This window comes from Aythya ferina (assembly GCF_964211825.1).
Source record: "Aythya ferina genome assembly, chromosome: 35".
In the NCBI taxonomy this organism is placed as follows: domain Eukaryota; kingdom Metazoa; phylum Chordata; class Aves; order Anseriformes; family Anatidae; genus Aythya; species Aythya ferina.
In genome coordinates, this window is record NC_140332.1 from 118,698 (window position 1) to 131,403 (window position 12,706).

At 70.7% G+C, this 12,706-nt stretch overlaps 1 protein-coding gene across 1 annotated transcript; it reads left to right on the forward strand.

Annotated features, from left to right (window-relative positions):
- Nucleotides 1-2,976: 2,976 nt before the first annotated feature.
- RASGRP4 (RAS guanyl releasing protein 4) lies at nt 2,977-10,367 on the forward strand (the record flags this gene model as incomplete). The annotated part of the gene is made up of 12 exons (XM_084502014.1): nt 2,977-2,999; nt 3,934-4,091; nt 4,704-4,809; nt 4,933-4,995; nt 5,265-5,396; nt 5,986-6,151; nt 6,769-6,942; nt 7,415-7,531; nt 8,717-8,992; nt 9,648-9,728; nt 9,851-10,057; nt 10,164-10,367. 12 exons carry the CDS (start codon nt 2,977-2,979, stop codon nt 10,266-10,268), a joined length of 1,608 nt encoding a protein of 535 aa, XP_084358140.1. The 3' UTR covers nt 10,269-10,367.
- Nucleotides 10,368-12,706: the final 2,339 nt, after the last annotated feature.

Below are 12,706 nucleotides of genomic sequence, written 5' to 3' on the forward strand. Positions count from 1 at the left end.
CCCCCCATGGGGTCCCCATGCCCCCCCCCAGCCCCCCAAGCCCCCCCCATGCCCCCCCAGCCCCCCCAATATCCCCCCCTCCCCCCCCCCTCCCCATTAGAGGTGGTCTCCAGGAAGCAGAAGCAGCTCCCCAGGACCCCCCACCCCCTCCCCATTGTGGGGTCCCCACCCCCCGCAGCCCCCCCATGGGGTCCCCATGCCGGGGGGGTCCCGGCGCCCCCCCCCCACCTGCGCGTTGGAGGTGGGCTCGAGGAAGCAGAGGCGGTTGCCGAAGCCCTCGGCCGCCAGGCACAGCTTGAGCTGCTCCGAGGGCAGCGAGCTGGTGGTCTGCAGCACCACCTCGTCCTCCTGGGGGGGGGCACCCCAAAATTAGGGGGGGGCACCCCAAAAATGGGAGGGAACCCAAAATAATGGGGATAGGAGGTCAGAGGTCATGGGGCAGGGGCTGGTGGTCTGCAGCACCACCTCGTCCTCCTGGGGGGGGGCACCCCAAAATTAGGGGGGGGCACCCCAAAAATGGGAGGGAACCCAAAATAATGGGGATAGGAGGTCAGAGGTCATGGGGCAGGGGGCTGGTGGTCTGCAGCACCACCTCGTCCTCCTGGGGGGGGGGACACCCCAAAATTAGGGGGGGGGGCACCAAAATTATGGGGAAACCCCAAAAATGGGGATATCACAAAATAATGGGGATATCACAAAAATGGGGACACGAGGTCAGAGGTCATGGGGCAGGGGGCTCATGGGCTGCAGCACCACCTCGTCCTCCTGGGGGGGCACAGAAATGGGGGGGGGCACCCCAAAAATGGGGGCACCCCAAAATAATGGGGACACCCCAAAATTATGGGGAAACCCCAAAATAATAGGGACACGAGGTCAGAGGTCACGGTGAGAGGTCATGGGGCAGGGGGCTGGTGGGCAACAGCACCACCTCGTCCTCCTGGGGGGGGGCACCCCAAAATTATGGGGGGTCACCAAAAAGGGGGGACACCCCCAGAAGGAAGGACCCCAAAGGCAGGGACCCCAAAAGGAGAGGGACCCCCCCCAAAAAGGGGGGGACACCCCCAAAGTGAGAGACCCCCCAAAAAGGGGACCCCAAAAGGGGCCCCCCCCAAAAAAAAGGGGAGACCCCGAAAAATGAGACCTCAAAACAAGGAGCCCCCCCAAATGGGAGAATCCCCCCAAAATGGGAGAAACCCCCCCAAAAATGCTGCCCCCCCCAGCCCCTTGTGCCCCCCCCTTGTGCCCCCCCCCCCCGCCACCTGCTCCCATCACTCGTGGGGGGGGGCAGAGGGGGGGGGGGATTTTTGGGATGCCGCCGGGGTCACCCCGGGTCCCAGCGGGGGGGGGGAGGGGGGGGGCACCTGACACCGGGGGGGGGTCAATCAGCCCCACCCCCCCCCAAAAAACCCCCCCCCCCCCCCCCCCATTTCCACCCAGGCTGCTCCCATGGGGGGGGGTGCTGTTAATAACCCCCCCCTCCCCCCCCAGGCCCATTTTGAGGCCAAACCGGGAGGATTTGGGACACGGGGACGAACTGGGCCGCCCCCCCCGCCCCTCCCCCCCCCGGGGGGGTATTTTTGGCTCCCCGCCCCCCCCCGGCTCTGGTTTCGCCCCCCCCCCCCCAGCAGCTGCCCCCCCCCTCCCCTCCCCCCCCCCCCGGTGCTTTTTTTGGGCCACGACAGGTGGGGGCCGGGGGCCGGCAATGGGGGGGGGCGGGGGGGGGCTCCCAGTCCTTCCCAGTGCTCCCAGTTTCATCCCAGTCCCATCCCAGTGCCTCCCAGTCCCGTCCCAGTGCCTCCCAGTATCCCCAGTCCCAACCCAGTCCCCCCCAACACCACCTTGCCGCCCCCCCAGCGCCCCCCCAGCCCCAGTTCCCCCCCCCAAAGCCTTCCCAGTGCCCCCAGTATCATCCCAGTGCCTTCCAGTATGATCCCAGTGCCTCCCAGTCCTATCCCAGTGCCCCCAGTATCATCCCAGTGCCCCCAGTATCATCCCAGTGCCTCCCAGTATGATCCCAGTCCCTCCCAGTCCCATCCCAATCCCTCCCAGTCCCATCCCAGTCCCTCCCAGTCCCATCCCAGTCACTCCCAGTCCCATCCCAGTCACTCCCAGCCCCCCCCACGGCCCCCTCCCAGTCTCCCCAGTCCCTCCCAGTCCCTCCCAGTAACTCACCGTGCGCAGGAACTGGACATCGTCCTCTGCATCTGCTTCAGCCATGGCTGGGGGGGGGTCCCGGGGGGGGATCCCGGGTGTCTGGGGGGGGCGTCAATAAAGGGGGGGGGGTCCCGGTAACGTGGGGGGGGGCTCCGGGGAGCGGGGACCGGAGCTGGGGGGGGTCCCTGGGGGGGTCCTGGGGGGGGTCCCGGGGGGGTCCCTGGCGGGGGGGGTCCCGGAGCCTTCTCCCGGTGCCGCCGCCGCCCGGTGCCGCTGAGCCCTGGGGGGGGGGGGGAGGGAAACTGAGGCACGGCCCCCCCCGGCCAAAAATGGGAGGGGGAGGGGACAAAGGGGGGGGGGCACCCAGACACACCCCCCCACCCCCACCCCCACCCCCCGGGCTGGCCCTAACCAAGCACCGGGTGCTAATGAGGGCGGGGGGGGGCAATCGCTGTCAACACCCCCCCCCAGCCCCCTCCCCAAATGGGGGGGCACGGGGGGGGGTACAGGGAAATGGGGGGGACCCCTGGCAATCGGGGGGGGTCCACGATTTGGGGGGGAGCCCCTGATTAATGGGGGGGGGCACAAAAATGGGGGGAGGCACAGAAATGGGGGGACCCCGGGCAATTGGGGGGGGTCCTGGCAATGGGGGGGACCCCAAGAATTTTTGGGGTTCACAATGGGGGGGGGATCCCCGGTCCCGTGGCCCCCCCCCCCGCCGTGGCCCCCCCCCCGGGGCTGACATCAGCCCAGTTCCTCCTTCGCCCAGTTCCTGCCGGGGACTGGGAGCGGGCGGGGGGCGCGCGGGGGGGGCTCGGAGCCATGGACCTCGGGGACAGCAAGAGGTGGGTGCCGGGGGGGGGGGCAGGGGGGGGGCTACTGGGGTGGGGGGCAGAGGGGGGTCGTCCCCCCCCCCATTTACGCTGGGAGCGTCCGTCCCCGTTCCGCTCTGGGACCAGTTCGGCGGCCAAACTGGGACCAGTTTGCGGCACTGGGTTGTGGCCCTCGGCCCCAACTGGGACCCGCTCCCACCCTAAACTGGGACCAGTTCCACTCCCAAACTGGGACCAGCCTGTGCCCCCAGTACAGCCGCTCTAGCCCCCAAACTGGGACCAGTCTCGCCCCCAAACTGGGGCCCAGCTCCATCCCCAAACTGGGGCCCAGTGCCAGCAGCCGGCCCCACGGGGGGGACCCCACGCCCCACACCGGGGGTTGGGGGTCCCGGTGACGGCCCCACGGTGGCGTTTTTGGGGGGGGCCCCACGGCAGCCGCCCGCCCCCCCGGAAGAGCGTTGGGCAAGCGGTGCCGGGAGGGGAAGTGCAGCCATGGGGCACCGCAAAATGTGGGGGGCCAGCCCCACGGCGCCCTGAAATGTGTGGGGCCAGCCCCATGGGGCACCTCAATGTGTGGGGCAGCCCCATGGCTCAATATATGGGGCCAGTCCCATGGCTCCAAGCAATATGTGGGTCCAGCCCCATGGTGCAGCACAATATGTGGGGCCAGCCCCATAGCGTTGTGCAATCTATGGGGCCAGCCCCAAGGCACAATATATGGGTCCAGGTCCATGGTGCCGTGCAATATGTGGGTCCAGCCCCATGGTGCTGTGCAATCTATGGGGCCAGCCCCATGGCACAATATATGGGGCCAGCCCCACGGCACCATGCAATCTATGGGTCCAGCCCCATGGCGCTGTGCAATCTATGGGGCCAGCCCCACGGCACACTGGGTGCCGGTGCGGGCGGGGGGCGCGGTGGCGCTGAGCCCCCCTCGGTGCCGCAGGAAGCCCGGGGGGGCCAAGGCGCGGCGGCCGTGCCGGCGGCGGATGACGTGCCCCACGGCGCGGGAGATCAGCCAGGCCATGGCCAGCGCCGGGCTCGGGGACCTGCCGCAGGCCTGCAGCCTGGAGCAGCTCCTGGAGCGCTGCCTCGACGCCTTCGGTGAGCGCGGCCCCCGCCACCCTTGGGTGCTGCAGCCCTTGGGTGCTGTGACCCCTGGATGCTGTGACCCCTGGGTGCTGTGACCCCTGGGTGTCCCATCCCCTGGGTGTCCCTTCCCTTGGGTGCCCCTTCCTCTGGGTGTCCCTTCCCCTGGGTGCTGCCACCCTTGGGTGCTGCCACCCTTGGGTGCTGCAGCCCTTGGGTGTCCCTTCTCCTGGGTGTCCCTTCCCCTAAGTGTCCCATCCTTTGGGTGCTGCCACCCTTGGGTGCTGTGACCCCTGGGTGCTGTGACCCTTGGGTGCTGTGACCCCTGGGTGCCCCTTCCCCTGGGTGTCCCTTCCTCTGGGTGCTGCCACCCTTGGGTGCCCCAGCCCCCGGGTCCCCCATCCCTATGGATCCCCCAACCCCCAGACCCCAAATCCCCCAGACCCCAAATCCCCCAGACCCCACATTCCCTGGGTACCCCTCCCCACGGCCTCCCCATCCCCTCCAACCCCTCCCTCGCCCCCTAACCCCAAATCCCCATCCCCCCCCCGAGCTGCACCCACATCCCGGTGCCGGGGGGGGGGTGACGGTGCCTGGTGGGGTTTGGGGGGGGGGCTTCACCCCCAGACCCTGACGGGCGCCTGCACGGCGGCGAGTACGCGGTGGACCTGACGCTGACCACGCACGGCTGGGTCGTGCCCTCGGCCGAGCTGGCGCGACGCCTCCTGGCCCTATATCCTTCCTGGGGGGGGGTCCTGGGGGGGTCTTGGGGGGGTCTTGGGGGGTTTTGGGGGGGATTTGGGGTGGTTTTGGGGGGGTTTTGGGGTGTGCAGGAGGGTCCTTGACTGGCAGCCACCTACCAGGAGGCGCTGCGGGACGGGCGCGAGGAGCGGGCGCTGCGCATCTGCCACTTCATGCGGTGAGACCCCCCCCCAAATGTCCTGTGTGTCCCCCCCCCGGATATCCTGAGCCCCCCCAGGATGTCCTGAGCCCCCCCCCGGGTTCTCCTGTCCCCCCCCATGTGTCCGTGTCCCCCCCGTGCCCCCCATTTGGCACCCCAAGCCCCCCACTTTGAGTCCCCATCCCAGGTCCCCTTCTGCTCCTTGTGCCCCCTGACCCCGTGACCCCCCCCGTGACCCCCCCGTGACCCCCCATGTGACCCCCCCGTGTCCCCCCCGTGCCCCCCAGGCACTGGGCCCTGCAGCACCCCGACTCCTTCCTGCTGGAGCCGGCGCTGGCGGAGGTGGCGGCGGAGCTGCGGCGAGCGGCGCTGCACGAGGGGCGCGAGGGGCACGCGCGGCTGCTGGACACCAGCCACGTGTAAGGGCGGGCACGCGCGTGTGCAAGGCCGGGGGGGTGAGGGGGGGCGTGGGGGCAAAAGGCGGGGGGGCTGCGCACGTGTGTGTGCAAGCAGGGTGGGGGGAGTGTGCAACGGGGTGTGCACGGGGCTGTGCGTGCAAGGAAAGAGTGCGTGGGGCATGGGGGTGCAAGGTGTGCGTGCAGGGGGCTGTGCACGTGTGTGCAAGCACTGCATGCATGTGCAAGCAATGTGTGAATGGTGCACAAGAGTGCAAGCAACGTGTGCATGCAAGCAGTGTGTGCATGGAGCATGCGTGTGCAAGCAACACGTGCATGGTGCATGTGCATGCATGGGGGGCATGTGTGTGCACAGAGAATGGGTGTGCAAGCAATGTGTGCACGGTGCATGTTGCATGCAAGCAGTGTGTGTGCATGGTGCACGAGGGTGCAAGCAACGTGTGCACGGTGCATGTGCATGCATGGGGCATGGGCATGCAAGCAGTGCATGCAGGGTGCATGCATGTGCAAGCAATCTGCAAGCTGCAGGTGCATGCATGGTGCATGGTGCACGTGGGTGCCCGGTGCACGTGCGTGTGACCCCCGCGTGCAGGCTGCTGCCGCCGCCCGCCTGGCCCCGCTGCGCCCCCCCCGGCCCCCCCGGGACCCCCGGGGGCAGCCCCAAGCGCAAGCTGTCGCTGCTCTTCGACCGCCTGGACGCGGCGCAGTTGGCGCAGCAGCTCAGCTGCCTGGAGCACCGCGCCTTCTGCCGCCTCTCGGTGGGGGGGGGGGCACGGGGGGGGGGCGGGGGGGTCACGGGGGGGTCACGGGGGGGTCACGGGGGGGTCACGGGGGGGGTCCCGGGGGGGTCCCGGGGGGGTAGGGAGGGGGTATGGGGGGGGATGGGGGGGTAAGGGGGGTGTTATGGGGGGGTGGGGGGTATGGGGGGGGCCTGGGGGGTGGGGGTGGAGGGGGGATGGGGGTTATGGGGGGGTAATGGGGGGTTGTGGGGGGGTATGGGGGTGTTTGGGGTCATGGGGGGCATTGGGGGGCATGGGAGGCTGGAGGGGTCATGGGGGGTCACGGGGGGTCATGGGGTCAGGGGGGGTCATAAGGCACTGGGGGGAATGGGGGGGGCTGGTGGGAGCGTGGGGGGGCTGGGGGCCTTGGGGTGCCCTGATGGGTGCTGGGGGGGGTCCTTTGGGTGCTGTGCTGGGTGCTGGGGGCCTTTGGGTGCCGGGGGGGTCCTTGGGGTGTTCCAATGGGTGCTGGGGGGCCTTTGGGTGCCATGGGGTGCCCTGATGGGAGCTGGGGGGGCTGTGATGGGTGCTGGGGGGGTCCTTTGGGTGCTCTACCGGGGGGGTCCCTGACTTTGGGGGGGTGCCGTGTCCCGCAGTGCCAGGACTGCCGGCGCTACGTGCAGCGGGGGGGGGCGCGGGGCAGCCCGGCGCTGGAGGGGGCGGTGGCGCTGTGCAATGGGGTCTCCCACTGGGTGCAGCTCCTGGTGCTCGCCCCCCCCAGCCCCACGCAGCGAGCACAGGCCCTGGCCAAGCTCACACGGACCACGCAGGTTGGGGGGGGGGGCAAGGGGGGGGTGGGGGGGGTGGGGGGGTGATGGGGGAGTGGGGGGGTGAGGGGGGAGTGGGGGGGTGATGGGGGAGTGGGGGGGAATAGAGGGGATGGGGGGAGTGGGGGGGCATTGGGGGGAATGGGGTAAAGGGGGGAAATGGGGGGGTGGGGGGCACAGGGGGGTGGGGGGGTGATGGGGGGGCTGTGGGGGGTAAGGGGGTAATAGGGGGGCAGGGGGGGCAAGGGGGGTAATAGGGCATGGGGGGGCTGGGGGGTGATGGAAGGAATGCGGGGGAAGTGGGGGGCAGTGGGGGGGCAATGGGGGGTCAGGGGGGCATGGGGGGCAATGGGGGGGCACCGGGGGGTTACTGGGGGGTTACTGGGACACGGGGGTTACTGGGGGGCAGTGAGGTGCAGGGGTGCCGGGGGGGGGTCTCACCCAGCCCCCCCCCCCCCCCCCTCCCCCCCCCCAGAAGCTGCTGGAGCTGCAGAACTTCAACACGCTGATGGCCGTGGTGGGGGGGCTCTGCCACAGCTCCATCTCGCGCCTCCGCGACACCCACGCCCTGCTGCCCCCCGAGGTGGCCAAGGTGGGCGGGGGGCACGGGGGGGGTCCTGGGGGGGTCCTGGGGGGGGTCCTGAGGGGGTGTAAAGGGGGAAAAAGAGGGTCCTGGGGGGGTCCTGGGGGGGTTAAGGGGGTCCTGGGGAGGGTCCTGGGGGGGTTAAGGGGGATCTTGGGGGGGTCTTTGGGGGGCATGGGGGGTTCTGGGTGGCATGGGGGGGTCCTGGGGGGGTCCTGGGGGGGTCCTGGGGGGGTAAAGGGGGGAAAAGGGAGGTCCTAGGGGTGTCTTGGGGGGTTCTGGGGGGGGTTAAGGGGGTCCTGGGGGGGGTCTTGGGGGGGTTGAGGGGGAAAAGGGGGGTCCTGGGGTGGTCCTGGGGGGGCTGGGGCCCTGCACACCACACACACTGTGTGCACCGGGGGCACGAGGGGGGCACGAGGGGCACAAGGGGCACATATAGGGACACGCAGGGCACACATAGGGCACATGGGGGGCACATGGGGGGCACATGGGGCACACGTAGGGGCACAAGAGGCACATATAGGGCACAAAGGGCACATGGGGGGCACACATAGGGGCACGGGGGGCACAAGAGGCACATATAGGGACACACACAGGGCACATGGGGGGCACAAGGGGGGCACAAGGGGCACATGGGGGGCACATGGGGGGCACATGGGGCACATGGGGGGCACATGGGGGGCACAAGGGGCGCACATAGGGGCACAAGGGGCACATGGGGGGCACAAGGGGCACATAGGGGCACAGGGGGCACACATAGGGCACAAAGGGCACATGGGGGGCACATGGGGGGCACAAGGGGAGCACATAGGGGCACAAGGGGCACATGGGGGGCACAAGGGGCACATGGGGGGCACAAGGGGCACATGGGGGGCACAAGGGGGGCACATAGGGGCACAGGGGGCACACATAGGGCACAAAGGGCACATGGGGGGCACATGGGGGGCACATGGGGGCACAAGGGGCACACGTAGGGGCACAAGAGGCACATATAGGGCACAAAGGGCACATGGGGGGCACACATAGGGGCACGGGGGGCACAAGAGGCACATATAGGGACACACACAGGGCACATGGGGGGCACAAGGGGGGCACAAGGGGCACATGGGGGGCACAAGGGGCGCACATAGGGGCACAAGGGGCACACGTAGGCTCACAAGGGGCGCACACCCATTGCACCCCCCCCCCCCCCAGGCCCTGAGCGCCATGGCGGAGCTGGTGTCGTCGCGGGGCAATTTCGGGGCGTACCGCCGGGCGTTCGCGGCGTGCCGGGGCTTCCGCCTGCCGCTGCTGCCCGTGCACCTCAAGGACCTGGCGGCGCTGGACGCGGCCCTGCCCGGCCGCCTGCCCGGGGGCCGCCTGCACCTCCCCAAACTGCTCGGCCTCTACCAGCACGCACGCGACCTGCGCGCCCTGCAGCGCCTCGCGCCCCCCTTCAGAGCGGACCCCCAGCTGCTGAGCCTGCTGGCGGTGAGGGGGGGGCACTATTGGGGTCATGGGGGGTCATAGAGGGGGTAATTGGGGTCATGGAGGGGGTTATGGGGTGGATATGGGGTCATTCAGGGGGGTTATGGGGTCATGGAGGGGGTCATTCAGGGGGTCATGGGGTCAGACCTGCACGCCCTGCAGCGCCTCGCGCCCCCCTTCCGGGCGGACCCCCAGCTGCTGAGCCTGCTGGCGGTGAGGGGGGGGGCTATGGGGTGGATATAGGGTCATTGGGGTGGATATGGGGTGGATATGGGGTCATTGGAGGGGTTATGGGGTCATTCAGGGGGGTCATGGGTCAGACCTGCGCGCCCTGCAGCGCCTCGCGCCCCCCTTCAGGGCCGACCCCCAGCTGCTGAGCCTGCTGGCGGTGAGGGGGGGGCACTATTGGGGTCATTGGGGTCATTATTGGGGTCATTGGGGGGGTTATGGGATCATTATTGGGGTCATGGAGAGGTGATGAGGGGGTAATTGGGGTCACTGGGGGGTATTGTGGGGTCATTGGGGTCAATGGGGGCATTATGGGGTCACTGGGGGGGTTCTGGGGTCATTATTGGGGTGATGGGGGGGTTGTGGGGTTCTGGGGGTGTTGTGGGGGTGTTGTGGGGTCGCTGTGTGGTGCCAGTGTCCCCCCCCCCAGCTGTCCCTGGACTCGCTGCACTCGGAGGAGGATTTGCTGCGCCTCTCCCACGCCCGCGAGCCCGGCTGCAGCCGCCTGCTGGTGAGGGGGGGGCCCCAAAAACCCCCAGGAACCCCCCCAGGAACCCCCAATAACCCCCCCACCCCAATAACCCCCCCAGGAACCCCCCCCCACCCCAATAACCCCCCCTCGTCCCCCCCCAGCCCCCCCCGCCCCCCCCCAGCGAGGAAGAGGAGGATGAGGACGGGGTCTTCATCGCGGGGGGGGGGGCCCCGCCGGGACGCCTGGACCCAAACGGAGCCGGGGGGGGGGGGGGGAGCCCCCATTACCCCCCCCCACCCCACGCCCCCCCCCCAGGGCACCAGCGCCCCCCCCCGGCGCTGCTGGAGGAGCTGGCGCAGCTGCGGGAGGTGAGCGCCCCCCCCCCCAAATTTTACGCCCCCCCCCAAATTTAACACCCACCCCCCCAAATTTAACGCCCCCCCCCCCCCAAAATTTAATGTGTCCCCCCCCCAGGAGCGGGACCGGCTGCTGGAGGAGAACCGGCGGCTGCGCCCCCCCCCCACCCCCCCCGCTGGGGGCCATGGGGGCCCTGAGCCTCCGCGACCCCCCCCAAAATAAAGGGGGGGGGCCGAGCCCCCCCCCCAGCCCCAAATAAAGGGGGTCCCAGCCCCCCCCCGGCCCTAAATAAAGGGGTCCCGACCCCACCACCACCATGGGGGGGGCCGGGGGGGGGCCAAGGCACTGCCCCCCCCCCCCCCCAAGGTGTGTTCTGGCTCCCCCCGCCCCCCCCCGGTAACGCCGTTGGGGCCGTTCCTGGCTGCTGGTGGTAGGGGGGGGATTATTTTGGGGGGGGGGGGAATTTGGGGGAAATTTGGGGGGATTTGGGGGTGGGAGGGGGAAATGGGGGGGGGCATGGGGTGGGGGGGGCGGTGGGGGGGGAATTGGGGCTGGGGGGGGCAGTGGGGGGGGAAATGAGTGGGGGGTGATGGGGAAAGGGGGGGTGGGGGGGGCAATTTTGGGGTGGGGGGGTGATGGGGGGGGGGGCAGGGGGCCTCAGCTCCCACCCCCCCCCACAATGGGACCCCCCCTCCCCGCAGCCCCCCCCCATGGGCAACTCGCAGCCGGAGGCGGCCAAGGCCAAGCAGCCCCCCCGGGGGGGCGCCCCCCCCGCCCCCCCACAGCAGCCCCCCCCCAGAAGCCCCCCCCACAGCCGGGGGGGGACCTGGGGGGGCGGCCGGACCCCCCCTCGGGGGCTGCCCCCCGGGACCCCCCCCCCGCGGCGGACGGGGCCGGGCTCTGGGGGGGCCCTGGGGGGGGGCACGGCCCCACCGACCCCCCACGGCGCCCCACAAGTGACACCCAGCGCCCCATAAGTGATGTCCAGCGCCCCACGGATGCCCCACGGCGCCCCACAAGTGGAGAGCAGCGCCCCACAAGTGAGCAGTGCCCCATAGATGGCACCCGGCGCCCCACAAGTGATGTCCAGCGCCCCACAAGTGGAGACCAGCGCCCCACAAGTGACACCCAGCGCCCCACGGACACCCCACGGCGCCCCACAGATGCCAGCTGGCGCCCCACAAGTGACATCCAGCGCCCCACAAGCGGAGACCAGCGCCCCATAGATGGCACCCAGCGCCCCACAGATGCCAGCCAGCACCCCACAAGTGGAGACCAGCGCCCCACGGATACCCCACGGCGCCCCACAAGTGATGCCGAGCACCCCATAGATGGCACCTGGTGCCCCATAGATGCCACCCGGCGCCCCACAAGTGATGCCGAGTGCCCCACAAGTGGTGTCCAGCGCCCCACAGATGCCAGCCGGCGCCCCACTGACACCCCACGGCGCCCCACAAGTGGAGACCAGCGCCCCATAGATGGCATCCAGCGCCCCATGGATGCCAGCCAGCGCCCCACAAGTGACCAGCGCCCCATAGATGACACCCGTCGCCCCACGGATACCCCACGGTGCCCTACAAGCGGAGACCAGCGCCCCATGGATGCCCCGCAGCGCCCCACAAGTGGTGTCCAGCACCCCACAGATGGCAGCCGGTGCCCCCCAAGTGTTCCCCAGCGCCCCATAGATGCCACCCAGCCCCCCCCAGAGGCCCCCCAGCGCCCCCCAAGCATCGCCCAGCGCCCCATAGCCACCGCCCGGCGCCGCATGGCCTCCACCCGGCCCCCCCCGGGGACCCCCCAGCCCCCAGGGACCCCCCAAGCCCCCCTTGGGACCCCCAAAACCCCCCCCGGGACCCCCTCACGCCCCCCAAGGACCCCCCAGGCCCCCCCCCGGGACCCCTTCCCACCCCACAGGGACCCCCCAAATCCCCCCAGTGAGCCCCCAGCTCCCCCCAAGGACCCCCTCACGTCCCCCAGGGACCCCCCAAACCTCCCCTGGGACCCCCAAAACCCCCCTTGGGACCCCCCAGCATCCCCCTGGGACCCCCCAGTCTCCCCCAGAGACCCCCTCCCACCCCCTTGGGACCCCCCAAACCCCCCTTGGGACCCCCCAGCGCCCCCCAGGGACCCCCAAAACCCCCTCAGGGACCCCCAAACCCCCCTTGTGACCCCCTCTCACCCCCCAGGGACCCCCAAAACCCCCTCTGGGACCCCCCAACGCCCCCCTGGAGCCCCCCAAGCCCCCCCCGGGACCCCCCCACCCTGGCCCTTGGTCACCTTCCCCTTTGGGGGCGAGGGTCCCGAGCCCCCCCCCGGCTTCCGCCCGGCTCTGCCCCAGCTGGGGGGGGCCGCACCGCCCACCCCCCCCTCAACCCCTTCGGGACCCCCCCCAGGACCCCCCCGGGCCCCTCCTCCACCCCCCGCCCCCGCTGCCCCCCCCCAGGGGCAAAAGCAAACGAGGAGGGGGGGGGGGAGCCAAGGCCAAGCCCCCCCCCCAAAAGCAGCCCCCTGGGGGGGCTCAGGGGGGGGAGCAGGGGGGGGCAGAGCCGCCCCCCCCCTCCCGCTGGCCCCCTTTTGAGGTGGGGGGGCCCTGCCCCAGGCGCTGCCACTGCAAACACCGCGGCCCCCCCCGGCTGCCCAGGAACGTCAGGGCCTGGTGA